The sequence below is a fragment of the Camelina sativa genome, chromosome 10 (assembly GCF_000633955.1).
Source record: "Camelina sativa cultivar DH55 chromosome 10, Cs, whole genome shotgun sequence".
Lineage (NCBI taxonomy): Eukaryota > Viridiplantae > Streptophyta > Magnoliopsida > Brassicales > Brassicaceae > Camelina > Camelina sativa.
Genome location: NC_025694.1, coordinates 833,249 through 857,288, shown reverse-complemented (window position 1 = coordinate 857,288; position 24,040 = coordinate 833,249). Strand labels below are relative to the sequence as shown.

Sequence of the window (24,040 nt, the reverse complement as noted above, 5' to 3'; positions counted from 1 at the left end):
TGATGCATTCATTTTGTTAATGTATGTTAGTCATGTAAATTTCACATATATATGCAAATTCTGATTAAATTCTTAGATGTATTTTGCTGAACCGAAACCAAGTGTCGTCATGTTTATTTAGCTTGTTTCCTTTTCAGGGAAATGACTTGCATAGTTCTATATAACCTCTTGATGTATATATTCACTGATAAATAAAATAATATATTGAAATTGTAAAGAAGTTGATTATTAAGAAGGGAGAATAATCAATAAAAATAATATCTAGGGAATATGTTTATTTTCCTGCGTAAGAGTTCACCTGCCAAAAACCCTCGTGGAAATTGAAACCCGGTTGAGAGGGAAGAGTCAAAGTTACTGACTACTACTTATATATATAGTCAATATATACAAATCAAGGCTTGGGTTTCCATGTTGCGACGCCGTTTTAGATCTGCCGTTGCCGATAATATGACCGAGACGAAGTCTTCAGTCAATTCCTCTTTTTTTTTTTTTTTTCTAAATTTAAAGCAATTAAGGAGAACACATATTTGGCGTCATTTCATTTTACACTAGCAAAAAAACAAAAAAATGAAGTTCACCAAGAAAATAGATTAATGATTAATGTAAAAGTCTTTGATTTAATATTTGCTTGTCTTTTTCCTTTTTTTTTAAAGGTGCTCAAAAATTTAACCTGTTTTCGCATTCTTCTTCGTTTTAACAAATCAAACATTTTTGGTTTATACAGTATATTATGTATACACGCATCAGCATGCATGAAATAATGGTAGTTTCATATTTTTTTACATAGATCGGTCTCTCGACGCAAAGTTTAAAATCTAAAGTTGGTACGTATACGTTTAACGGTTTGAGATCAAGATAATTACTTTTTTCTCAAAAAAAGATCAAGATAATTATTCGAGACAGTACACGTGGTCTATAATATCTGCTTCTTTCATAGGTTACCTTAAACAATAGAGGAGTAATTGAAGCAAATTAATTTCCGAGTACGTAGTCAATCGCTAAATTAATTCTGTATCGAGCCCCGGTGGTAAAGGACCCTCGGCTGAGGTAACCGGAGTTTCTAGCTCTAGTGGTAAAGGACCCTCAGCTGAGATATCCGCCATCATGAATTCGAGTCCCAACCACTATGGAATTCACATGCGGGCTGCAGCGTTCCAGGAACCGACACATGGAGTGCCATTTGGCCACCCACGTGGCTAGTCCAAGCGATCTGATAGCTAACACGTGGACCCTTGCTCTATCGGGTATCCGATAGCTAATACGTGGACTCTTGCTCTATCGGAGAGCGTTGGGATACCTGGATTAACAAAAAAAAAAAAAAAAATTCTGTATCGGAAAATAAAATTATGTGCATGTTCAGGCTGTTCAGCTGAATTTGTTTCTTATGTATCTGACACGTAAAACCTTAGAACTATGACCTTTTAGATCGATGATCGATGAATTTGTTTCATTCAGGAAATACTCTTTTCTCTCGATCGATGATCTTTTAGATCTTGTTTTAAAATAGATAATATTGTTACAAATTTATGCAAAAAGTAGCATCAAATAACTTTTTTAGCTCTTATATTTATTGATATAATTTTCAGTCAAAAATTCCAAATTCAAATTATTTTACCACAAATTAATACATGTGAGAAGCGTCACAATAGCTAGCTAGGTATTATAAAATCTTTCTTATAATATCCTATTAATTAGTCATTAATTAGTGTGTATTTGTTTAAACGATCATATAAAAAGACCAAGAGAGTATATACGTTCATAATGACACTTAGTGAAAACCGTAACCTTTAGATTTGAGATAATATATAGGAACATGAAGAAAAAAAAGTAATTGAAATAATAATTTATAATGGACCCGTTATCATGCATTTGAAGATGTTGAAATTTTCAGTTAATAGTTGTTAGCAAGACTAGAGCAATAGAATTCAATAATGACGTTGTAGGTCATGTTCAATATATTGAATCATCTATTATCTAGTATTATTTTTATATTGTATAGAATATTTTTCTTAAAATTACAAATATTTTGGTAATTTAACAGGTCAAGTTTGGTACTCAGAGCTAAAGTATTGACTATTCAGATCATACTGTAAATCATATTATGGAAAAGAAAAAGAGTTTAATACTCTCGAGTCTCTAGCGTGACCTCTTGACGAAATATTTGGTTGTCTTCCACGACTTTGAATGAAAGTCTAACTTCATCGGGATTTTTTTTATCAAAGACAAAATAAAACTGCAAGAGGAATTATTATAGTGTACTTGGAAATACTTTAGATCCGAGCACGATATTCTAGGGATTGCAATAATTATTTCCATAAATTTCTTTGGGATTTTCCGATTCTAAACTTCGATCCAATACTTTATCCTGCAATATTTTTTTGGGTGTCATGTGGAAGTCTTACGGTGAAACCAAACTATCACTCGGAGAGTGCCACCATACCCACTTTAATGACTATAGCTAATTTAAATTATTAGTTTATTTTTTTTGTTAATGTCATATAGTCATGCCAACCAAGGTAGTTATATTTTTGTATATGTATGCATGAAACAAATAAAACGTGCTCCATCCGCCAATTCTCACCTGTCAAATTTCACAAATTACATAATATATACTTTTAGAATAAACATTTTTTTGATTAAGAGTTAAATTTTAAAAGCTGTACGTAGATAGGTTCATTATATTTATGTGATTATTAGATATAGTTGTAATATTATTTATATTATTAAACCTATCAACTATTTTAACCAAAAAAAAAAGGATAGCCAAGACCATCATTTACAAAAAAATTCAAACAGATTCACTCAATATATACCTTCATTTACAAAAAAAAAAATTGTATTTTAACCAAGACCATCCTTTTTTTTGTGTGTAAATTAGAACAAAGATTATTGGTTTTCAGAAAACCTAAGTTTTCAAACAGATTCACTCAGTATATACCTTCTCTACAAAACCACCGCGGAATCCATAAATCATATATGTTTTTTAACTGTACGTAGTTTCAAGTATCAATCAAGCGACAAAATTAATCTTCTACTCTGTTCATCTATATCTTGAGTGAATGCTTGACGCCTCTTTAATTTTGGATTTTCACTTCACAATTTTGAGAGATGGGTTTCTGACTTTTTTTTTGCTGGGTGCGTTGTAGGGCTTTTCAGTTCTGGGCTGGCTTAATTATGATTCATCTATGTTATTATACCTTATTCTATATATAGTTTATTACGCGTTTTCAATTGATCATATTCAGTAATAAACCGTACGTGGTTTTTCACTAATATTCACTAATATTTATATCTATGAAATATTATAAATTAAATACAACGAAATGCATTTTGTCGATACACATTATAATTATAAAACACAGTCGATATCATTAGAGCAAATTAAACTTTTAAATCTTAATGATAAGTAGAAGAGGGAAAAAATAATTAAACTCTTAGTGGTAATAAGAAGAAAAATCTATCTTATTAAATATTCCGACGTTTGGCTAATTCCGAGGTACAATTCGGGGAACAAATGATAGTGTGACGAAGCGAGACGTACGACATTGTATCACGCCTCAAGCTTCTGATATATCGAACCAGCAGGGAGAGCTAGCAATCCTTCAGCTTCATTCGGCCATATATATCTCTAATTATATTCGACAAATTGGGTTCTCTATTTTGATATTCTTTTCCGACTTTTGACTTATCCCTCAAGGTAACCTTTGTTTTGCAGGTAAGAGATGATGTTCTCAGCCATCTGACGTGGCGAACACGAACTGTCTTCTCCTGTGTGTTTCAGTACTACCTGTAAGAAATTACAGAAACATACATAAATATTTATAATACAAATTTACGTTCCAAAATCTTCAGTTACATTAATTGTATACTGAATACATATAAATGACGAACCTCGCAATTCAGTGGTGCCTCGTAAGGGTCGTCGATTCCAGTGAAGCCTGGTTCAAGAAAACTCCACAGTTATGTATCTTTTTAATACTAACCTTTTTTTTGTACTTTTTAATACTAATCCAAACTGTGTCTAACATATATATATGTAGTACCTTTGATTTTTCCGGCACGTGCAAGCTTGTACAACCCCTTTGGGTCTCTTGACTCGCATACAGGAAGAGGAACGTCCATGAACACCTAAAGTACAATTTAAAGTTTTCGTAATAATTATCAATATGCAATATACTTACAGAAGTAAAATCATCGGATAGGACTATATAAAAGTAGCTAGTCAAACGGTATATAGCGTACCTCGACGAAATCGCCCTCAGGTAACAAGGACCGGCACGCGTCTCTGTCTCTCCGATACGGAGAAATCAAACTTGCTATACAAATGACGCCAACGTCAGCAAACAACTTAGCCACCTCACCTGATATATATACATTATAACCATATTGAGTTTGAACATAATTAAGTTTCCACAATATATATAAACCATATATATATAACGTTAAAAATCGTTTTAATATACAACGTATCGTGTACCAATTCGTCTTATGTTTTCGGTACGGTGCTCAGATTTGAAAGTGAGGTCCCGGTTAAGGCCGTGACGGACATTGTCGCCGTCGAGTGTGTAAGTGAGTTTGCCTCTTTCAAACAAGGCTTTACTTAGTGCACAAGCAATAGTGCTTTTCCCTGAACCGCTGAGACCAGTGATCCAAATGACACAACCCTTTTGTTGAAGAAGTTGTTGTCGGTCGCATCTGCAGATCGAACTCTCGTGCCATACGATGTTCTCTGCCTTCTCTTTTCCGTTAACTCTCCTCTCTTTAAGATTCGTTTCTGCGCCCAAACACATATAGTAGAAAAAAGTGGTCAGCTTTTTTATATATATATATATATATATATATATATATTTAAACTGAACGATCTGTTATGACGAAACAGAGAGAGAGAGAGGAAGATGGAGAACCTGAAAGGGCGGGAAAATCGGCGGTGAGGGAAGCTTGAGCAGAGACGTTAACGGCGGAGATTGGATGAAAAGAAGCAGAGTTGGCTACTATTTTTCGGTTCTCCGCCGGAAGCTTGAGGAAAACGTCACTTGGAGGTCGTTTTCGCTGAGAATCGCCGTCGAGACCTGGAAGAGAACAGAAAACTGATGGTCGCGATGCTCTGATAGCTAATCCTTCCATTTGAATCCGACGATCAAGAAATTTGCAGACGAATGTGGTGGTGGTGGGTGTGTGGCTGTTTTTACGTAATTTCACAACAACAAAAAAAAGAAAGAAAAAAAAAACTTTGTAGATATAAATTTATGTGTAAGAAAGAAGGATTTATATGAAAGTATATAGAGAGAGTAAGAGAGTGAGTAAGAAAACAGGTGAGAAGTAGAGAGTCATATGTTCTTCCACAAAAAACACATGACCATATTCCATCATTGAAACCCTTATTTTTATATTTATATATAATACTAATCAGTTGAACTAAGTTACTAGTATTGGAAGAAAAAAAATTACTAGCTACTAGTGTTTTAATTTTTTTAAATTGAATATTTGTAGTTAAGAAAATATAGTGGTTTTGGTATGTGTGCATGGGGTCACTGTTGAAGGCCAATCTTTTGGGAAAACGATAGTAGTATGTCTTTTTCCATCTACCAACCTAGCAACATATGCCCCCATTCCGAGTCCCATGTGATTTATAAGCTATATATACTATTTTATCATCTTACTTGCATCATACTTTATGGTTTTATTTGTTTTAAATTTAAAACTTCAGATAATTATGCTCGACTGGATTTTGTACATATGAAAGTTAATGATGATGTCAATATCAGATTCAACACTACACACTTTCCTACTGCAGTTTTTTTTTTTATTTTTTTTTATTTTGGTCTTTTGTCTCAATTCTCCTAATTGTTTGAGCAACTTGTTCTGAATAGTCAGACAGTCAATGCAGGCGGTTCCCTCATGGTTATGTGGGTCTTACATCTTTATTGGGCCTTCTAGCCCAATTGTACTAAGCTTTGAGGCAGACTTATCTCAACTATCTATGGCAGTATCACAAATTCAGGAAACTATTAAATTAAAGCCTTACTCTTNTTTTTTTTTTTTTTTTTTTTTTTTTTTTTTTTTTATTATAATAGTGATCGTAAGATTGTAAGGTAAACTCCAAAAACTGTCAGAAATTACACCTTTGACCTTTAGTATTGGCTTTTCTCTAAACACAAGATCAAAATCAAAAGAAATTGATCTCCATATTTAAAAACCAACTACAAGATCACAGATTATAAAGCAAATATGTAAAGCTGTCTCGTTTGGTTTATCATCAGACTCACTCACCATGATGGAAATGAAAATGGAACACACAATCATAATATTCCAAAAAAAAAAGAGACTTAGTGCTAAACAGAGAGTGCTTCTTTGGTATAAATGACCAAATCTTTATAAGAATGTAATTTGGTAACTCAAGAACCTGCATCACTGGAAATGGAAACCGAAGAAACCCTTTCTTCTTCCGGCAAGACTGACCAATTCGGCGACTGTATAGCTCTAAGCCACCGGAAATCATCCACATTGGACCAGTTCTTAGTCTCCTCATCCAAACCTGCCGTCTTCAAATCTTCCTCAATCCCTTGGTAATCCAAACAGTAAGGAGCAAATCTGACACCATTACTGTCTTCAATGATGGGACGACTCCTCACTCTCAGGTAGAAATCACTCTCCCTAGCGCAATGGATTCTGATCTGATGCGAGGCCAACACAAGAACACAATCTTGTACGTCGTCGATCAGAATCGAACCAACAACTGGACCTGTGTAGACGTTACAATACTTCAACCTGTGAAGAAACAGAGCGCTAACAGTTCCTGATAACTGTACTTGGCATGAATCGAGATCCGACAATGTGAATTCTCCGATCGACGAGCCTTTGAAACTTTTGACCAGAGTCTCTCCGCGCTTGTTCCTCAATCCCGGAGAATCGCGTACGGGTACGGGGAGATTCGGAGGTGAAACGACGCCGGGTTTTTGAATCTCCGGAAGCTTTTTGGACGTCGATTTGCTCTTGAACGAGAACTTCTTCTTCGGGATTAACTCGGCGGAGAGGCTCTCGAGGCTCTGCTTGAGATCGGATACAATTTTCAGAGACGATCGTACCTCGTAAGAAGGAAGGAAATACGAGTTCTCAGCGAGAAGCTTCTCGAGATTGTTGATCGCTAAGGAGATATCAGCAAGATCCGATTTAAGCTTTGACGAATCCGTCGAGGAGGAGGAGGAAACGAGTCGTGACTCAGCGATTCGAGACTCGATGGATCGCTTGGCGTCGGAGAATTTGGCGAGAAACGAGGAAGTCGATTCGAGAGTGGAGGAGGAGGAGGAGGAGGAAGTGTCAGGTGAATCGGATTTACGAGCTTGGTGACGAGCAGAGAGGCGTTCAAGCATGTCATGGTGCTTCTTCTGCAATGCCGGATCTAGGGTTTCGGGATCGTCGTCTTCCATAATCGTTTTACCCCCAATTGTGACGGCGTTTTTACAAATCGAAGCTAAGACCAAGGATGACCTAAACGTCACCGTTTCAATCATTCCAGTGAAATAGCATGATAAAAAGTAAAAACAGTGATATTGCAATTTTATCCTTGATGATGTCAAATGTGCTGACAGTAACCTCAGGTCCAAGATAACCCAAAATCAAGAGTATAATCAAAAATCGGAACTATTTTATATTCTAGAGTCTCGATTATTCTACGGTAGGATAAGTTCAATGTTTTGACCTATGTTATATGGTTTTGGTTTGTTGTAATTATTTTATAAATCAAAAAGATTCATCTAATACACCATTGTTTTTTTTTTTTTTTTTTACTTTTTGTTACTTCGAATAATAAACATGACACATTTTGTATGCACCATAGTAAGTGAAAAGAAAAAAAGATGATTCATTTCCTTTGGATTATTATTTTTGTATTTGAAATTCTTATTTAGTGATCGTACAAATTATTTAGTGATGATACTAAAAACCAGTTTAGTTGTTCAACTGAGTAGCTTGTTTAAAAATTTGTTTCTTTCTTGGTTTGCAGCAACAACCCGTCCCAGTTTTAAAAATTGCACAAGTCCAATCAGTATAACCTTTCGATATGCAAAGTTGTTGGCAATTGTTAGTGCACGGTCCATAATAATCAGCATCAACGGTGATTGCGTTTGCTTGTTCTAAAAAAAAAAAAATCTAGTTAGAAATAAATAAAATACAATGTGTACTACGACAAAAAAAAAACATTATTGTAAAATAATTAGAAATAAGCTTTAACATTGCTAAGAAAGTATTTCGAATAATTGAGAATATTGATATTGAAAAATTGAGAATATTGATAATGAGAAATTGAGAATGCTTGATTAACCTGCAATGACCAACAACAAAATTATTGCGATGGTACCAACAACTGCTAAAGATATGATCTTGGCCATATTTTTTTTCTGGATTATTGTTTGTATGATAACGTGTTGTAAGTATTTTCTAATGTCTTGAAGTTGATGTCTTTTGTTGAGATATAATAGGTCTTTATAGTTTGATTGGTGACATAAATTCCTAAATAAATAAAGAAAGAATACTAAAAATGCCAATTTTGAAATTCTTTTTGAAATATTTGACTGTAAATGATCTCTTACACATTTGACTAAAATTTTATCACTACTGATTTAGTAGGAACCTAAATCTAGGATGGGAAAAATGAATATATATGTAAATTTTATTTGAGCATATAGCAAATTTGTTTTAAAATGCTAATAATGATATAAGACTTTGACTATCTATAAGGAAATATATTACAAAATATTCAAACATATCTTGGTCAACATAATAAATTGATTATATAAGTTAAAACTGAAAAAAAAAATATTGAAATATTGTTAAAAAGGTTTTTTTTGTTGAAGTATAATTAGTTAAGGCATATTTATAAACAACAATAGCTAACTGGTTTTTAGTATAGATTGTACGTTTTTCATATACAATTTCTAAATAAATATTTCAAATACACATTATAAATATATTAGCTTTTTTAACTGCATTGGAGTTAGTTTGGTTCGGTTTTACATACTGGGTTATATATTATACAGGTTTGGTTCGGTTGGATTCGAGAATTTTGATCATACTACTAATACTTTAGAAATTGGAGTTCATTTTCCGTAAAGATTACAAATTTGGAGGAGTAATATGCAATATTTGACATCAAACTCTTTTTTTTTCTTCTTTTTTCACATCTTCCTTCGTTGCTTCGCTTTTTATTAATTAAAAAATAAATAAAAAGAGAGAATAAAATTAAATATTTATCGTCGTCGATCCTCTTCTCTTCGCACTAAAGAGAGAAGAAATCTGAAATTATCGGATCGAATCGAATCGGACAATCGCAGAGAGAGAGAGAGGCTAATAAGCGTAAAAGAGAGAATAATACTCCGTGGGGGCTTTGATAGAGAGAGAATCGGGCGAGTCAGGGATCAGAAAAAAACGGTGATACGGAAGCTAGTTCTAGGGCTAATGGGCGCCGCGGGCTCCAAACTCGAGAAAGCTCTCGGCGACCAGTTCCCCGAAGGTGAACGTTACTTCGGATTCGAGAATTTCGGAAACACTTGCTACTGCAACAGCGTTTTGCAGGTCCTTACTTCCCTCTTTACGTTCCTTTGACGATTTCTTCCTTCTGGGTTTGTTCAATTCCAGTACATTAGACCGATTAGAATCGTATCATGGTTTGACCTTACTTTGTCCAATTCGTTTCAAAAGGTTAAAATTTGGTTTGGTTGCATTCAGATTGTCTCGGAATTATTCTTCGCTCTTTCAAATTGGAGTTAGGCTTTACATTTTTTTGCGAATCTATGCTTAAGAAGGGTGTTAGGGTGTGTAGTGAGAGCATTTAGTACTTTGTTATAAGTACTCTTGTATTTGCAATTGTGTATCCTCTCTCTATTGTTTTTTAAGATATACCTGTGTGTGTGCGCTATGTATATGGAAGAGTTCTCTCTGGACTGGAGAAAATTAAATTTTATCATTGGCTACTAGAATCCTTGATGTGATGAATCTCCTCTATTCCTTGTGCAGGCTCTTTATTTCTGTGTTCCCTTTCGTGAACAATTGCTCGAATACTATACCAGTAATAAAAGCGTTGCCGATGCTGAAGAGAATCTTATGACTTGCCTGGCAGACTTATTTTCTCAGGTATTTGTATACATAACTTCAAACGGTCTTGTTTAACTCAAATGACCATCTCTCCTTGGCTGATAATATTTCTCTTGTGCAAGCTTGGTTTACTTGATTCTCACCTTGACATTATATATGGATCAAGTCACTTGTAAATGTCGTAGGGATAACTGGAACTCGATACTTTGTCTTTTGTTAGGTATCTTCGTTAATCTAAAAAAGTGCTTGATGGAGGGCTTAGTATGTCATATCCTGTCAATCATCATCTATTTGATTGTCCTGTGCCCATTCATTTCTGCAGGAAACAAAAGTGCTATCTTAAGTTTAATCATTGTAATTCTTTCTGTAGATAAGTTCCCAGAAGAAGAAAACTGGTGTTATTGCGCCTAAGCGATTTGTACAGAGGTTGAAGAAACAGAATGAGCTGTTCCGGAGTTATATGCACCAGGTGATCTTTGAAATTTTCTTCATCTTTTCTAGCATTTTTTTTACTGTACATGTGAGAAAAGCAATATACTAATACTATGCATATTTGATTGAACTGGCCATTTTACTCTCATGTAGGATGCACATGAATTCCTGAATTATTTGCTGAATGAAGTTGTTGACATACTGGAGAAAGAGGCAAAAGCGTCAAAACCCGAACATGAAACCTCACCATCATCATCTCCCGAAAAGATTGCAAACGGACTGAAAGTTCCTCAGGCAAATGGTGTTGTGCACAAAGAGCCTATTGTTACTTGGGTGCACAATATTTTCCAGGTCAGTTATTTTCAATGACAAAGCTCATCATGTTTCCTTCTAAGGTTTGACTTTGTAGTACATTTTTGTTTTAATATAAATTATTCCGGATAATATACACAGGGCATACTTACCAACGAGACAAGGTGTCTGCGATGTGAAACAGTGACTGCAAGAGACGAAACATTCCTAGACCTAAGCCTTGATATCGAACAGAACAGTTCGATAACTAGCTGTTTGAAAAACTTCAGCTCTACAGAGACTCTTCACGCTGAAGACAAATTCTTCTGTGACAAATGCTGCAGGTAAGGTGTTGGTTTTTAGTCTGACCCCATTGCTTTTCATAGTTAAATTCTTCAGCTTTGCTTTTAATAGCTGCAACTAAATATTAGTCTTTGAGCTCTTGTATTCCTTTCAATGGCTGATCTGTATGATTTATTAGGTGCAATGGCAATTTCATAGCGCTGACCAAATCCCGATTCTTTTATGTTTGTTATTGCAGCTTACAAGAAGCACAAAAGAGGATGAAGATCAAGAAGCCGCCACACATCTTAGTCATCCATCTAAAACGATTCAAATACATCGAACAGCTAGGCCGCTACAAGAAGCTCTCATATCGAGTCGTCTTCCCTCTGGAGCTAAAGCTGAGCAACACGGTGGAACCCTATGCAGATGTGGAGTACTCTCTGTTTGCAGTGGTGGTTCATGTCGGAAGTGGACCAAACCATGGTCATTACGTGAGCCTTGTGAAAAGCCACAACCATTGGCTATTCTTTGATGATGAGAATGTTGAGATGATTGAAGAATCAGCTGTTCAAACGTTCTTTGGATCGTCTCAGGAGTATTCGAGCAATACTGATCATGGTTACATCTTGTTCTATGAGAGCCTTGGACCGACCAAGTAAAAAAAGCTGAGAAAGCAGCAAAAAGGGACTCTCTTCGTTTTTCTTTCTTTAACTATTAGTAATGGGTATATGCTTGTCTTAAAATGTCAACTCAATTGACAGTAACTTTTTTTTTTTGGTTTTCTTTCTGTCTTATCTCTCCCAAAGATACTTACTTGGTGAGCTTAAAAATTGGAAAAGTTTTTAACTGAAATTTGTATACTTTGAAAGGCCATGTACAGTTTATGGCAAATAACTCCTTGTCTTTTGCATCTTTTTCAGTCAAAGTAAAAAAGCATGGAAGAAGGTTTACAATATTGTTGAATTTACATTGGGTTACCTCTTTTTTTTTTTTTTTTATATGGTCTCAAAGTTGTCTAAAGTTTTGTATTAGTTTCGTCTTTGAATTCACAAACAAAACAGACTACAAAATTGTTATTAGTACTGACTGTATGAGTACGATGGAATATGTCAGATAATTTTTAAATACGGCCCATTAAGAACAATTGGGCTGATAAAGATATTTAGGACCCGGCGATAATCACTTTTGTCGTGAGAATAATAAAGCTATATAAACAAACAAACAAGTAAATATAAATATTCCTACAAGAAAAAAAGAAGAAAAAAAAAGAGAGACAAAACAAAACAGAAAAGAAAGTTCACGGGAGAAGTTGACGAAGAAGATACAGACAGAAAGGCTTGGATCACCCGTGAGCTGTGTGCTTTTTTTCTCAAAACATAAATGTTTTCCTTTTTTCTGATTCAACAAACCAAGTTATTAAGAATAATACCTCCCAAACCAAGTTATTAAGAATATATAATTTATAAAAGTATAAAACTGATAAATATATAATTTTACTTACTTACTAATAACAAGAGTAAATGATTTTATTAAAGCCTGGCAAATAGCAAGGGGAATTAAATGAATATGACATTGCAAGAAAAAAAGAAGAAGAAGTGCATGGGTGGATTTTATATATATATATGGTTGGATTATTATAATGTCACAAAAAGGTAGGAGACAGCTCATAAATAGTAAATTGTAATTATGAATGATAGGAGTAGACTAGTAGTAGTAGTAGCAGCATCAAACAACAGAAGAAAAAAAGAAAAGAGAGTACAGAGTACAGACATGCATTTATTTGTCAGTAAATGTCATTATGTTGTTGATGATCCCATCCCATCCCATTCCCATCCATATGGTGGTGATTATGAAATCTCTCTTAAGTAGCACTACTACTAATCCAAGTTTAATGAATAAAACAAACAATAACAAAGATATAGGAGCAGAGGATAAAAGAAGAAAGAAAGAAAAAGTAAAAGGGTAACTTGGGAATTTAAAGTAAAAAAACAAAAAAAAAAAAAAGGGAGGGCGAAGAATTAGGATTTGTCGTTATCTTCTCACTGCTGAATAGGGTGTGGGTATGTCGCAATCAGAGATGGATTGAAGAAAAGCCATTCACAGGCGAATCGCGCCGGGCCCGGAGAAGAGCGTCTTCCTCTTCAATCTCTCTCTCTCTCTCTCTTTCTGAATCTGCCCGTTACTCAGAAGCTTCCGATACAAAANAAAAAAAAAAAAAAAAAAAAAACACTCTCTCTACATGCATTTGTTGTTTTTTTACACTTTACAAGTCTCTCTTCAAGCTTCGTCTTCCCCTTGGCTCACCTTCGTTTTTGAAGCATCGCTTCTAATTTCCCTCCGTCGGTTCACCATTCTCTCTCTCTCTCTCTCTCCGATGGGTGATTTCTTCGATGAGGTTAGTTTAGATTACTCCTTCTTCTTGTTTTGATTCTTCCTCCTATGGATTTGTTTTGTTTTTTTTTTTTTTTTTTGAAATCGAATCTTCGATTTGGAATATTGAAAAGAAGATGAGACTTATGGCTCTTCAGATTCGATTCTGGATGTGTGTGTGGCCATTATCGTTCTCTTAGGATGGATCATGAGAGAAAATACTATTTTAGGAATTTTACTAATCTTGTTGCAACTGTTTTAGTGTGGTCATCACTTACTTAGGTGAAGAGAATTAGTGAAAATGATCAAATTAAGAAAAGTCTCTTACGTTTTACAAATTAATTCTCTAATCAAGTTGTTACACTGTTATTGTTTTGATATCTTTTGGTCAAAGTCTTTGTGATCGTTTTTTTGTTCTAGCTTTCCATTGGTGTGATCTGAATATATATGTACAGGGGAAGCAGCAATTCATAACTGTTGCAGATGGGAATGCACCACTACCTGTCAAGTATCCAAGTTTCAAACCACCTAAGTCGAGTTTCAGTGATGGTGGCAAACATATTCCCATTGGTAAATTGTTTAAAAGATTACGCTTTTCAAATTCAGTATCATAGATAGTTTTTCCAAGCTTGCTAATGAGTGAAATGACCCTTCTGTTTTATTTTTGCAATGCAGATGTTTTCCCACTTCTTGTCAAGGAGGCTGCTTTCCCTTTGAAAGAAGACCCTTGCATCGATACTCCATTGGTGAGTTCTTTTTTTTTAGATAACAAGTCCTTAATTGAATTGACTCGAGCCATTTGACTGTTGCTCTGAAACTAGGATTTTCTTAGAGTAGAACATGATGATTGTATTTGGTTGCATTTGAACGAGGGTTGATATGTTCATTAGTAGATCAGTGGTACATCTGAGAACTAAATAGATGTTCAAGAAGTAGCATTGTGGGTGTACTATGATAAGGTGTGGTGCTAAGTCCTCCAAACTCTGCCATATTTGTATAGGTCCAAGACGTGTGTACTATCTCTGTTTTACCTGATGAAGGAAGTACAATCCCGCAATGTACCTCGCAGTTTACTCTCCTGAGCTTCGTCAAGGCCCTGCTTCCATCTAAAAATCAGATGTTGATCGACGCTCAGCTGAACTGTCAGAAAACGCAGAACCGCATCAATGTGCTACTGGGAGGCACCGATTCTTACCAATCATGCGTTGTGGACATAAACGTCGAGAAAGGGAATGGCGGTGAGACAGTGACATCCCATGACGAAGTTGTTGCAAGTATGAAATCTGAGAGTGTAGTAAGTTCTTTCTATTTGTTCTACTTTGCTTGGTCTATATCGAGAAGATGATATCCAAATGTCTGACTCTAATGTGGTTACTTTGATATTTTTTCACAGCATATGCAAAAGGTATTACAGAGACAAGCAAGCTTGAGCACTGGTAAGATAACAATATTTCATTGAAGTTGCATAATTTAAAGTTTTGTTTGTTTTGTTCACGCACTTGCAAATTTTCTGTTGCAGATAAAGCTATTTCTGAGCGATGCCATGATGCACCAACTAACAGATCGAGAAGATACAAGCGTGCCGCTTCATTTGATTCAAGAAAAATCGTCATCTTATTCTCAATCTTGTAAGTATATATACCTCTACTTTCTTAATGCGTATACATATATTATCTTTGATGAAGCATTTCACTATTAACTTTAAATCTCTTGGATTGCAGATCAAGTGTGGGAACATTGATATTGATCTACTTGACATTGAGAGTGAAGCAAAACGGAGACAACAACAGCTTCAATCACATGTAAACTGTAACATCTCTTTTGGCCTTTTGCTCTCCTTGGTCGTCTCTGTTTTGAATCTCTCTTTCCCAAAACTCGTCTTTTGTTCCAAGTTTCATAATGTCGATAATAACATTTCCTCTGTGCATATCACTTGCAAATGCGTAAGGCCTGATTAACGTGTAACTAAACAAGAGGTTAGAAAAGTAAAAACAAGAGAAGAATCAACAGTGCGTAGGCATCGTGATCGTCGTAAGTATACAATTTATACCAGAACAACAGCAGGCAGGTTCTTGTGATCCGTCAGAGATCATGTCAATAAATATAAAATCTTCAAACGAACCAAGTAAAATGATTAACAGATAATTGTATGCAAATAATCAAAGAATAATATGTTAATGGTAACGTCTAAGAGATGAAAGGCACACAAACTTTTCGTATTGTGTTACAAGTTTGATTGGGTGTCTAACTACAGAACAAGGCAAAGATTCACTTATATAAAATAGTTCCCACTGATGTAGAAGAAGGTTTACTTCCGTGATACTATCATCACATTTGATTTAATCCTTTTTCTCTTTAATGTTTTTATATTCTGTGTCTGTTAATGTCTGATAAGATGAAAATCACAAAACTATCTTGCTCCCTTTTTTTTTTGCTTCACAAATTTCTTTAATAGAGTATGATGCTGAATCAACAAGAACAGCCTCCTCCTCCTTCTTGCTCACCTTGTGATGGATTCGAAGTGGTCCTTAGATTCACGTCAACCATGTCCTCTGATTTTGTTACCGATGAATATGAGTCCACCCCAGGTAAAGCTGCAGCAATCTTTCGAAACAAAGCCTGCGAAAGTAATAATCATTCGTGTTTGTGAGAGAAATCAGACAACCAAAAAACAGACACTCACTCAGGTCTCTAATTCAAGTTGCTCTATACCTTAATGTTGAAATTTTCTTTTGCGCTGGTCTCGATGAACATCAGTCCATACTCTTTAGCCTTATCTTCTCCTTCACTGATTGATACTTGCCTGTTTTCATAATATCATGAATGACACATATAAGACGGACAGAATTATATAACCTTATAGAATCGAAGCTGATTCTGCTTATTTATACCTTTTATCAACAAGATCAGTTTTGTTTCCAACAAGAACAATAATAACATCGCCTTGACCTCTTTCTCTGTGTACATCCTCTATCCATTTCGAGGTATTCAGAAACGTTTGCCTATCTGCCAGAAACAAGTATTTGAACTCATAAGACACAAAATGGGGAAAACCAAAGAATCAAGGACAGAAACAAAACAAAAAAAAAACGCTGGACTCACTGGCAACATCATATACAACAATGGCAACAGAAGAATCTCTGATGTAACTTGGGATAAGACTCCTGAATCTTTCTTGTCCAGCTGTATCCCTGTAGTAATCAACAAAAACCCCATTTGTGTGATCATTTGAATCACATAATAACACCATCTTTGTTCTTCCAAATTAACAGGTTAAGTTTAAAGAAAAAAAGAAGCAGTTTCTTAGTTCCCTCACCAAAGCTGCAAACGAACTGTTCGATCTTCGAGGTACATTGTTTTCGAAAGGAAATCGATCCCAATGGTAGGCTGCAGAGATAGAGAGAGAGAGAGAGAGAGCACAATTAAAAGGCTTAAATGACTATTCAACACGTATATTAACACCAAGAGATTACACCCAAAGCAGAGTCCAAAGCATGGATGAGTCTATTGTGATCATAATATCCTTAAGGAGATAATTAAATAAAGAACACAACAACAACAAAACAGATTAAAGTTGATGTCGGAGAATTAACTAGAGATGAGAATTAAAAACCTAACCACGGGTAAAAGATTATCGAAAAGAGGAATCTTGTGTGTTATAGTTATAAGACAAACCTGGTAAATAGTGTCGAACTTGTCATACATGAAACGAGTGATGATGCTGGTTTTTCCGACAGATTGATCACCTAAGAACACCAACTTAAACTTGGCCAAAGGTGAGACAGCCGCCATGTTCTCTCTCTCTCGTTCGTTCGGAAGAAAGATCCGAAGATTGAGAGTTTTCTTCTCTATGCTTAGGAGGTCTCCAAGAAGAAGAAGAAGAAAAAGAGAGAAGGAGAGCACGACGACCAAGAAGAAGACTAGGTCGCACACAAAGCCTTGGCAAAATATATTCAACGATTTCCGCGGGGACTTATATATATATAATAACGAGCGTGTGGATATTACTCGCCTGACCCTGACGTGCGGTTTGTGTATATCTCTAATACGCTTTTCTTAATTTTCATTGGGGTTTTCGTAAAAGAAAAAAGATATGATAAATATATGTTTTCTTAAATTTCAAGATATGATCAAATTTGAAGGATGAGACTCATAAAAAAGTTGGTTACTAAACACCAAGCTACTACTACTAGTCCACAAATTTGTGGGATAGATTTTGGATGATCGGAGATTGACAAAAACGAACAAGGTGGGGGAGTCCACGATTATTACAATTTATCAGAACACTTTTTTGCTATCAGTTTATGTGATTGATTAACATTTGAAGGAACATACACACACCCAAATCCACAGAGACAGTAATAAGAAAAGCTTGAATCTATCAGCAAATATCATCATATGGCTTATATATTAGTGTTCGTTCCATAAAACCTCAAACCAACTTAAACAAAATCAATAAGTCCGATTCAGAAACACAAAACCCTAAAATTGGGATTATTTAATTTTATCATTAAGAAACAAAAAACCCTTACTTACCAACAAATCTCATGTTGCTCCATGGAAACTTAGCCGTACCCGCCGCCGCCGCAGCACCAGCCCTCGTCGGAGAATTAGCCCTTTCACCGCCACCACCACGACGACCTTTACCTTTACCATTACCATAACCACCGATCTCCCTCTTCTCCTTCCGATCAAGCCAATGACTCTTTTTATCGTCTTCCTCCTCAACAAAGCTAGATCCTTTCACTTTACTCTTCCTATCTTCCTCAATGTACTTGACCGGAAACAAATCCCTAGAAATCGAAAGAGGGCTACGCAGCGTGACGTAAGCCTTCTTGTAATCAGCTTTCGCTATCAGCAGACCTCCACGCTTCTTCTTCTTCCCGTCCATGTTCAGCGTGTTCACCTTCTCCACATCGAATCCGTAGAGTGATACAAGAACTCGCTTGATCTCGATCTTCGTCGCCGATGGGATCGTTTTCAACGCGAACTCGTGAATGTTAGTCAGCTTCGCCGGCATCAGAAGCTTTATCGGAAGATTCGCGAAATGAACCACTCTTCCTCCCAATCTACTCCCCATTTCTCTCTTAGGTCAGATAAATGAAAGTGAGGGTTTTTGCTGCTTTCTTCTTCCCCCTCTCAAACCACTCTCTTCTCTCTCTCTCACATATGCTTCACTGGGCCTTGAATGGGTCTTTAATGGGCCGAATGAGCCTAATATGTAGTTTTTTTTTTNTTTTTTTTTTTTTTTTTTTGAGTCTCAAAATCCACATTAGAGAGAGATGTGATCTTTTAAGCCAAGTTACAAGGTAAGAAGGACAACAACATTCATCATCACTTTTACTACACATTTTTTACAAGAAGCTAAACTTCTTCACTTGAATCTCATTTTTTTCTTTTTCAAAATCTTCATCAGGATCATGACCACCTGCAGATACCAGGCTCCGTTGTTTTGCTGAGAGCTAGAATCTCATCATACTTTGAGCCATATACAAATCCCCATAGCTGCGAAGTATCAAATCAATGGTGTGTTTCTTTGTTTCAGTAAAAGCTCAATAAAAACAATGGATCTTTGTTCCTTTTTTTATAGGAGAGTGATAAAGTTAAACTACCTCCACTTCTTTCACATCAAAGTCCTGAGAGTTTGCGAGACAAGAGTTCCCATATGTCTCTGAGTAAGCACTTGATCCGCTTAGCCTATATAACAACACAATGAATCAAATTGGATTTGAGGAAAAATTGTTTGTTGTCCGTTGAAATGGTAAGAGTTCTGATAGGGAATATATCTTACAGCTCACTGTCTAGATAGAGAGCAAACCGTCCACCACCTCCCAGAGCTAGAAATTCCTTGGAGCATAAAGTGTAGAACCGATTTGCACCTGTACCATAGCTACAAGTGAATAATGGAAACAACTCCAAGTAGTTCTATGTATCTAATAAGCAATGCATAATAAGTACCTGTGGGACGGTATATCGCGGGTTGTCCTGACTTATTTGTGAAAACAAATGTACTGTTGGTTCCCTGACAACAAAGAATGTGAATTAATAGTGAAATGCTTGAAAACTTGATAGATGGAATCAATATAAAAATTGGATCTTTAGCACCACACCTGATACTTTTTATCAGTTGGAATCAAAGGTGCCTCGACAAGACCACCAAAAACTGAACCTTTTCTGTCTCCGACAACCTGAAACAGAGGCGGTTTCCACAGAGCTCCATAAAAAAAATTCACACTTTTACCAAAGGAGACCAATATTTTGAATTAGAAACTGAATTTCATATACCAGTAAACTGAGACCAGGCCAGAGGAGGCTTTTCCTGTACAGTGTGGACAGTGATATGCCATGCCTCCATGTACTAGAAAATTGCAACAAAAAATGATCACACACAGCCATAGAATATATGAAATAACCCATTCTTAAGATTTATAATCAGCTCCAAATGAATTCTCTCACCTGTAAAGCAATATCCATTTCCTCCCTTGAACAAGCGCAGGAAGTGAAGTATATAAGGAACGTCTTGACTGGTCCGATAAAAGCAAAGAGGGCTCTGAAACTTCAGGTAGAATTACTTGCACTATCTTTGCTTCCTCTTTGACATTATTATCCTGCATCGGCTTCATCTCCAAGCCATCATATTCAGTCTCTTCATCGTCTGGTATCACATCAGAATTTACCTTTCTTTGCTTGCCCCCCGGAAACTTAACAGCCTGGTAAAAATTCTTCAAATGCTGTTTATACTTAGACAACAAGCTCTTCTTAACACCACCACTAGTAGCCTCCTTCATTTTTCCAATATGATTCACCGAAGATGATGATGTATCACTTGTTTCTGCCTCAGCTTCTTCTTCTTCTTCTTCTTCTTCTTCTTCTTCTTCTTCTTCTTCTTCTTCTTCTTCTTCTTCTTCTGATTCTTCGTCTTGATCCTGATCCTTCTTTTTGTCTTGGGGGTCTGAAGATAACAGTGAACCAAGGAATGCAGAGAAAGAAGAAGTATCTGGCTCGTCTACCAAATCCTTCTTAGGCTGCTGCTGCTCCTCCTCAGTAAGAGATTCTAGTTGATTTCTCTTATTAGACTCATCTTCCTCACCCTAATTAAGAAAAAAAAAATGAGAAAACTAACCTGAGCTCATTAAATGATCACACAAATTTATAGTCCTACCTAGAAGCACTCATCAATCCATCAAAATACACATGATACAATATTCAAAGCAACTAAGCATTAACGCAGAGACCCATTACAGCAAAGTCCCAGAAGCAATGGTCAAGAACAAAAGACTCTAAATGTCAAACAAGAAGAGAAAAAGAAGAAAACTTTAAGATAGATACCGGAAGAGGAGGCGAAGCAGAGGAGGGGGGTTTATCAGAGATGGGATTAAGAAGAAGACCAGCGGTGAAATCGGTGACAAAGTGCACTGCTTTGCTTCTGAAAGATGATGATTTGTGGTGTTTCCCCATTTTTTTCTAGTCGTGCGTCCTCCCTCTTTTTAACTGAAATCTATTTTTAGTGAAAATATAAAAACTTGCAGATTCCACAATATCTTCTTTCTTTCTGACCAATCTACACCACAAAATCGAGTCAGCTTCTCCCACCAATCTGTTATTGAGCTGTGATCGTTTACCTAATACGCCATTCTTAGAAAATTTTGGAAAGATCATCTGCTAAAGAAGAAAACCATCTCTCTCTCTCTCTCTCTCCTTTAGTCTTAGGTCTAATCTTATCCGATTAGCAAGCTTTTAATTTTCTTTCTTTCTTCAGAGCTGAATTGGTTAAGGGACAAGGGTTTTGGTTTTGGATATGAATCGTTTTTGAGACAGCTTAACTAAAATATAAAAAGACGACCAAACATATATTATTCGGTGTGAGAGAAAGGTGACGGGGAGCTTACGAGAAAAGTAGTCTTCAAAGCTTTTTAGTTTGTTGGTATACATGATATATAGTTTGTAGAAGATCATTGTACAAGAAAGACTCCATGGCCCAATGGATAAGGCGCTGGTCTACGAAACCAGAGACTCTGGGTTCGATCCCCAGTGGAGTCGATTTCTCTTTTTTATCTACTTTTTGTTTGTTCCAATCAGAACGACGACGTATCGAGCCATACTCTGCTTTTTCTTTTTTTTTTTTTTCTAAAGTGAAGACTAAAATTGTCACAACAAAGGATCTTATATAAAGTTATGAACTTCAATGTAGCTACTAAAAACAACAACACCAAGAGTGTTTATTAACGAACCGTACAAATAGATGAAGACTCTAGGTAACTTAACTCTAAAGAACCTGAAACGTGATAGTCTCCCAGTCCTTAAACCAATGAAATGCTGCTTTCACCGCCGGGAGGCTTCCTCATACCACCAAAGTAGTCTCGGGATTCTGACTTCCCGTCTGCGAAAATATTGTTTCCACTCATTTCCCTTAGTTTAGCTGAGCTTAACTGCTTATCTGCAGTACCAGGTGATTCGTCGCCTTTGAAAATACCGTTGCCAGTGAGTTCCTGAAACTTCTGGTTATGTATCTTCTTTGATGTCTTCACAACAGGTTCTTCACTGAATAGTATGTTGCTTTGTCCTCCTGCTGGCTGTTTGCAAAATTATGCAAAAAAAAAAAATAACAATCTCAAATCGAAGAGAAAGTAAAACTTTTCAAAAAAGCATTGCCAAGATAAAGTATACTTACATTGGAAACTTTAACAGAAGTACGTAAGTTCCTTGGTGCAGGCTCTCCCATGTCTCTGTTACCTCTAGCTTCTTGTTGAGCAGCAGCCAAAGATCGAGGCTGAATCTCAGGTGGAGGTCCAAAGATGTTATGACCGCTGATCTCTTCGATCTTAGCACTTGATATCTGCTTGTTGCTCTTTAAGTCAGCCTCGGTGAGCAAGTTTCCGCTAAGCTCTCTTTGCTTTGCAACCTCGGTTAAAGTGGTTGGTTTCTTAGGGGAAACATTCCCGTCAGCGCTGAAAGATATCTGACTCATCCCATTCAGAGTTTGCTGCAAATTTCAGAAATACATTATTATTACCTAACTACCATTTCTGAAATACACATGTTTCAAAATCTGTTGAAACAAACATGAGAGTCACAAGAAAAGTATAAGTTACCTGATAGTAACGGAGTCCAGTCTTTGGATCAGTAGCATCGGAATCAGACCCAACTTTTGCCTTATCAGTAAATATGCCACTCCCAGTCATCTCTTTCAACTTGTACCCTGAACAATTCTTCCTGTAAACAAAAAAAAAAAAGAATAAAATAGCCTTAAAAAACAAGTAAAGATTCAACCTTTAACACTAGCAGATCATGGAAAGTATAAGCAAATTAGGTAAAGCTAAATTATAAGTATCAACAAAGAAGAGACAAAGAACTCCTCAATAGAGATAATGAAACAGTAGTAGATTGACATGTAAATGGTGGGGCTTGATGAGAACAATGAATGTAATAAAATATAGAATTAAAAAAAAATCCTCAGATAAGCCAAAAAAGCATTTGACCAATCTCTTTTCATAAGTTCATCATTGCTTCAAAATGATGATATCACAAAATAAAATAAAAAGAACTGACATTCAAACAAAGGAACCATTTTTTTTTTTTTTTTGTGAATAATAAAAAAAAATGCAATCCCTTTCAAGAACCGATTCTGTTTCAACTTAGATCTGGTAATGAAATGGTTAAATAAAGATTTTGCATGAGGGATGAGATTTAAAATAGATCTTCTTACAGCTTATTGAGAGACTGAGCTTCCTCATCTGTGATCTGACCTCCGCCGAGAATCTTGCTGATTCCATCGGATGGCTGTAAAATAAATGAAAGAAGAAATCACGGTTCAGCTTTCTCAATAGAAAAACAAAAAAAAGTGAGAATATATTTAATGAAGAAACAAACGGACCTGGTGAGAACGAGCGGCGGAAGGGGTTGTAGAATGTTGAGGAGGAGGGGTTTCTGACCAGGAAAGCAGATCGGCGGTGGAAGTGTGAGGGTTTCTCACCGGCGTGTTTCTCTCCATTTCTTTTTTTGTTTTCTTCTCTTTCTTCTGATTCCAAGTGAAAAAAAGGTTTTTTTTTTTCTTGAAACACTTCAATCAATGGTTCAAAGATATCTTTTCTCTTTTCTTTTTTATTCTTTTTACTTTAAAATCATAAAAGGAAAATATAGAAAGAGATTAGCGTAAAGACTAAAGAGCAGAAATAGAATTGTTATTTATTGTCTCATGACAGAAATAGAGTTTTAATTTAATAATCTTCGATAAACTGAACATTACAATCCGAATTGAATGAGGAAAGCTACTGAAAGCATTAAATTTAAATAGTTTTTTTTTAAAAAAAAAAAACCCCCAAAAAATATACTACATACTTACATAGTACACCAAAAACTTTATTAAAAGCAAAATGTAGATTTTTTCCCACTCTCATAAATAATTTTTTTTTCCACGCTCATAAATAATTTGTTATCATCATCGTTTCATATTGTTTTCCAAATTTTCAGTTAATAAAGGTTTTTTAATTTTACATTTTATCAACGGTTAAGTATGGATAAGTTATAAAATATTCAAATTCATTTCAAACCAAAATCTTGAACTTCATATTGT

At 35.7% G+C, this 24,040-nt stretch overlaps 9 protein-coding genes and 1 non-coding gene across 10 annotated transcripts; 3 read left to right on the top strand and 7 right to left on the bottom strand.

Moving 5' to 3' along the window:
• On the bottom strand, positions 3,338-5,377 carry LOC104716280 (adenylyl-sulfate kinase 2, chloroplastic). Its single transcript, XM_010433672.2, has 6 exons — positions 4,905-5,377; positions 4,478-4,774; positions 4,243-4,361; positions 4,044-4,128; positions 3,892-3,938; positions 3,338-3,787 (listed from the first exon to the last, which is right to left on the bottom strand). Exons 1-6 carry the CDS (start codon positions 5,122-5,124, stop codon positions 3,686-3,688), a joined length of 870 nt encoding a protein of 289 aa, XP_010431974.1. The 5' UTR covers positions 5,125-5,377; the 3' UTR covers positions 3,338-3,685.
• LOC104716279 (tubulin-folding cofactor C-like) lies at positions 6,108-7,656 on the bottom strand. Its single transcript, XM_010433671.2, has one exon. The coding sequence runs from the start codon at positions 7,509-7,511 to the stop codon at positions 6,396-6,398; it is 1,116 nt and encodes a 371-aa protein (XP_010431973.1). The 5' UTR covers positions 7,512-7,656; the 3' UTR covers positions 6,108-6,395.
• Positions 7,888-8,434, bottom strand: LOC109126992 (defensin-like protein 75). Its single transcript, XM_019231031.1, has 2 exons — positions 8,321-8,434; positions 7,888-8,132 (listed from the first exon to the last, which is right to left on the bottom strand). The coding sequence occupies exons 1-2, from the start codon at positions 8,385-8,387 to the stop codon at positions 7,948-7,950; spliced, it is 252 nt and encodes an 83-aa protein (XP_019086576.1). The 5' UTR covers positions 8,388-8,434; the 3' UTR covers positions 7,888-7,947.
• LOC104716278 (ubiquitin carboxyl-terminal hydrolase 3-like) lies at positions 9,225-12,009 on the top strand. The gene is made up of 6 exons (XM_010433670.2): positions 9,225-9,570; positions 10,012-10,128; positions 10,460-10,558; positions 10,675-10,872; positions 10,975-11,156; positions 11,354-12,009. The coding sequence occupies exons 1-6, from the start codon at positions 9,454-9,456 to the stop codon at positions 11,754-11,756; spliced, it is 1,116 nt and encodes a 371-aa protein (XP_010431972.1). The 5' UTR covers positions 9,225-9,453; the 3' UTR covers positions 11,757-12,009.
• LOC104716277 lies at positions 13,126-15,394 on the top strand. Its single transcript, XM_010433669.2, has 7 exons — positions 13,126-13,492; positions 13,923-14,037; positions 14,143-14,213; positions 14,468-14,761; positions 14,861-14,903; positions 14,987-15,095; positions 15,189-15,394. The coding sequence occupies exons 1-7, from the start codon at positions 13,337-13,339 to the stop codon at positions 15,271-15,273; spliced, it is 873 nt and encodes a 290-aa protein (XP_010431971.1). The 5' UTR covers positions 13,126-13,336; the 3' UTR covers positions 15,274-15,394.
• On the bottom strand, positions 15,602-17,715 carry LOC104716276 (ras-related protein RABH1c-like). Its single transcript, XM_010433668.1, has 6 exons — positions 17,143-17,715; positions 16,784-16,854; positions 16,570-16,658; positions 16,359-16,473; positions 16,180-16,270; positions 15,602-16,086 (listed from the first exon to the last, which is right to left on the bottom strand). The coding sequence occupies exons 1-6, from the start codon at positions 17,257-17,259 to the stop codon at positions 15,937-15,939; spliced, it is 633 nt and encodes a 210-aa protein (XP_010431970.1). The 5' UTR covers positions 17,260-17,715; the 3' UTR covers positions 15,602-15,936.
• On the bottom strand, positions 17,847-18,645 carry LOC104716275. The gene has a single exon (XM_010433666.2). It carries the CDS (start codon positions 18,545-18,547, stop codon positions 17,996-17,998), a length of 552 nt encoding a protein of 183 aa, XP_010431968.1. The 5' UTR covers positions 18,548-18,645; the 3' UTR covers positions 17,847-17,995.
• LOC104716274 (ABC transporter F family member 4-like) lies at positions 18,740-21,298 on the bottom strand. Its single transcript, XM_010433665.2, has 8 exons — positions 20,797-21,298; positions 19,924-20,558; positions 19,753-19,825; positions 19,578-19,655; positions 19,426-19,489; positions 19,259-19,346; positions 19,080-19,164; positions 18,740-18,972 (listed from the first exon to the last, which is right to left on the bottom strand). Exons 1-8 carry the CDS (start codon positions 20,923-20,925, stop codon positions 18,886-18,888), a joined length of 1,239 nt encoding a protein of 412 aa, XP_010431967.1. The 5' UTR covers positions 20,926-21,298; the 3' UTR covers positions 18,740-18,885.
• Positions 21,435-21,507, top strand: TRNAR-ACG. Its single transcript has one exon. It is a non-coding gene; the product is annotated as a tRNA-Arg (tRNA).
• LOC104716273 lies at positions 21,613-23,654 on the bottom strand. Its single transcript, XM_010433664.2, has 5 exons — positions 23,342-23,654; positions 23,174-23,247; positions 22,560-22,680; positions 22,139-22,450; positions 21,613-22,040 (listed from the first exon to the last, which is right to left on the bottom strand). Exons 1-5 carry the CDS (start codon positions 23,456-23,458, stop codon positions 21,768-21,770), a joined length of 897 nt encoding a protein of 298 aa, XP_010431966.1. The 5' UTR covers positions 23,459-23,654; the 3' UTR covers positions 21,613-21,767.

Coding starts and splice junctions, on each gene's coding strand:
- LOC104716274 (XM_010433665.2), bottom strand. CDS start 20,925: ATGGGGAAACACCACAAATCATCATCTTTCAGAAGCAAAGCAGTGCAC. Junction 19,656..19,752: donor GGCCTGGTCTCAGTTTACTG/GTATATGAAATT, acceptor CCTCTGTTTCAG/GTTGTCGGAGACAGAAAAGG. Junction 19,165..19,258: donor CTCTATCTAGACAGTGAGCT/GTAAGATATATT, acceptor GTTGTTATATAG/GCTAAGCGGATCAAGTGCTT.
- LOC104716280 (XM_010433672.2), bottom strand. CDS start 5,124: ATGGAAGGATTAGCTATCAGAGCATCGCGACCATCAGTTTTCTGTTCT. Junction 4,362..4,477: donor CGAAAACATAAGACGAATTG/GTACACGATACG, acceptor TATATATATCAG/GTGAGGTGGCTAAGTTGTTT. Junction 3,788..3,891: donor AGGCACCACTGAATTGCGAG/GTTCGTCATTTA, acceptor AATTTCTTACAG/GTAGTACTGAAACACACAGG.
- LOC104716279 (XM_010433671.2), bottom strand. CDS start 7,511: ATGATTGAAACGGTGACGTTTAGGTCATCCTTGGTCTTAGCTTCGATT.
- LOC104716275 (XM_010433666.2), bottom strand. CDS start 18,547: ATGGGGAGTAGATTGGGAGGAAGAGTGGTTCATTTCGCGAATCTTCCG.
- LOC104716278 (XM_010433670.2), top strand. CDS start 9,454: ATGGGCGCCGCGGGCTCCAAACTCGAGAAAGCTCTCGGCGACCAGTTC. Junction 10,873..10,974: donor GGGTGCACAATATTTTCCAG/GTCAGTTATTTT, acceptor TAATATACACAG/GGCATACTTACCAACGAGAC. Junction 11,157..11,353: donor TTCTGTGACAAATGCTGCAG/GTAAGGTGTTGG, acceptor TTGTTATTGCAG/CTTACAAGAAGCACAAAAGA.
- LOC104716277 (XM_010433669.2), top strand. CDS start 13,337: ATGCATTTGTTGTTTTTTTACACTTTACAAGTCTCTCTTCAAGCTTCG. Junction 14,214..14,467: donor CTTGCATCGATACTCCATTG/GTGAGTTCTTTT, acceptor ATATTTGTATAG/GTCCAAGACGTGTGTACTAT. Junction 15,096..15,188: donor GTCATCTTATTCTCAATCTT/GTAAGTATATAT, acceptor CTTGGATTGCAG/ATCAAGTGTGGGAACATTGA.
- LOC104716276 (XM_010433668.1), bottom strand. CDS start 17,259: ATGGCGGCTGTCTCACCTTTGGCCAAGTTTAAGTTGGTGTTCTTAGGT. Junction 16,271..16,358: donor ACTGATCTTGTTGATAAAAG/GTATAAATAAGC, acceptor TTATGAAAACAG/GCAAGTATCAATCAGTGAAG. Junction 16,087..16,179: donor AAGAAAATTTCAACATTAAG/GTATAGAGCAAC, acceptor TTACTTTCGCAG/GCTTTGTTTCGAAAGATTGC.
- LOC104716273 (XM_010433664.2), bottom strand. CDS start 23,458: ATGGAGAGAAACACGCCGGTGAGAAACCCTCACACTTCCACCGCCGAT. Junction 23,248..23,341: donor CCGCCGCTCGTTCTCACCAG/GTCCGTTTGTTT, acceptor TTTATTTTACAG/CCATCCGATGGAATCAGCAA. Junction 22,041..22,138: donor CTTCTGTTAAAGTTTCCAAT/GTAAGTATACTT, acceptor TTTTGCAAACAG/CCAGCAGGAGGACAAAGCAA.
- LOC109126992 (XM_019231031.1), bottom strand. CDS start 8,387: ATGGCCAAGATCATATCTTTAGCAGTTGTTGGTACCATCGCAATAATT. Junction 8,133..8,320: donor TTTGTTGTTGGTCATTGCAG/GTTAATCAAGCA, acceptor TTTTTTTTTTAG/AACAAGCAAACGCAATCACC.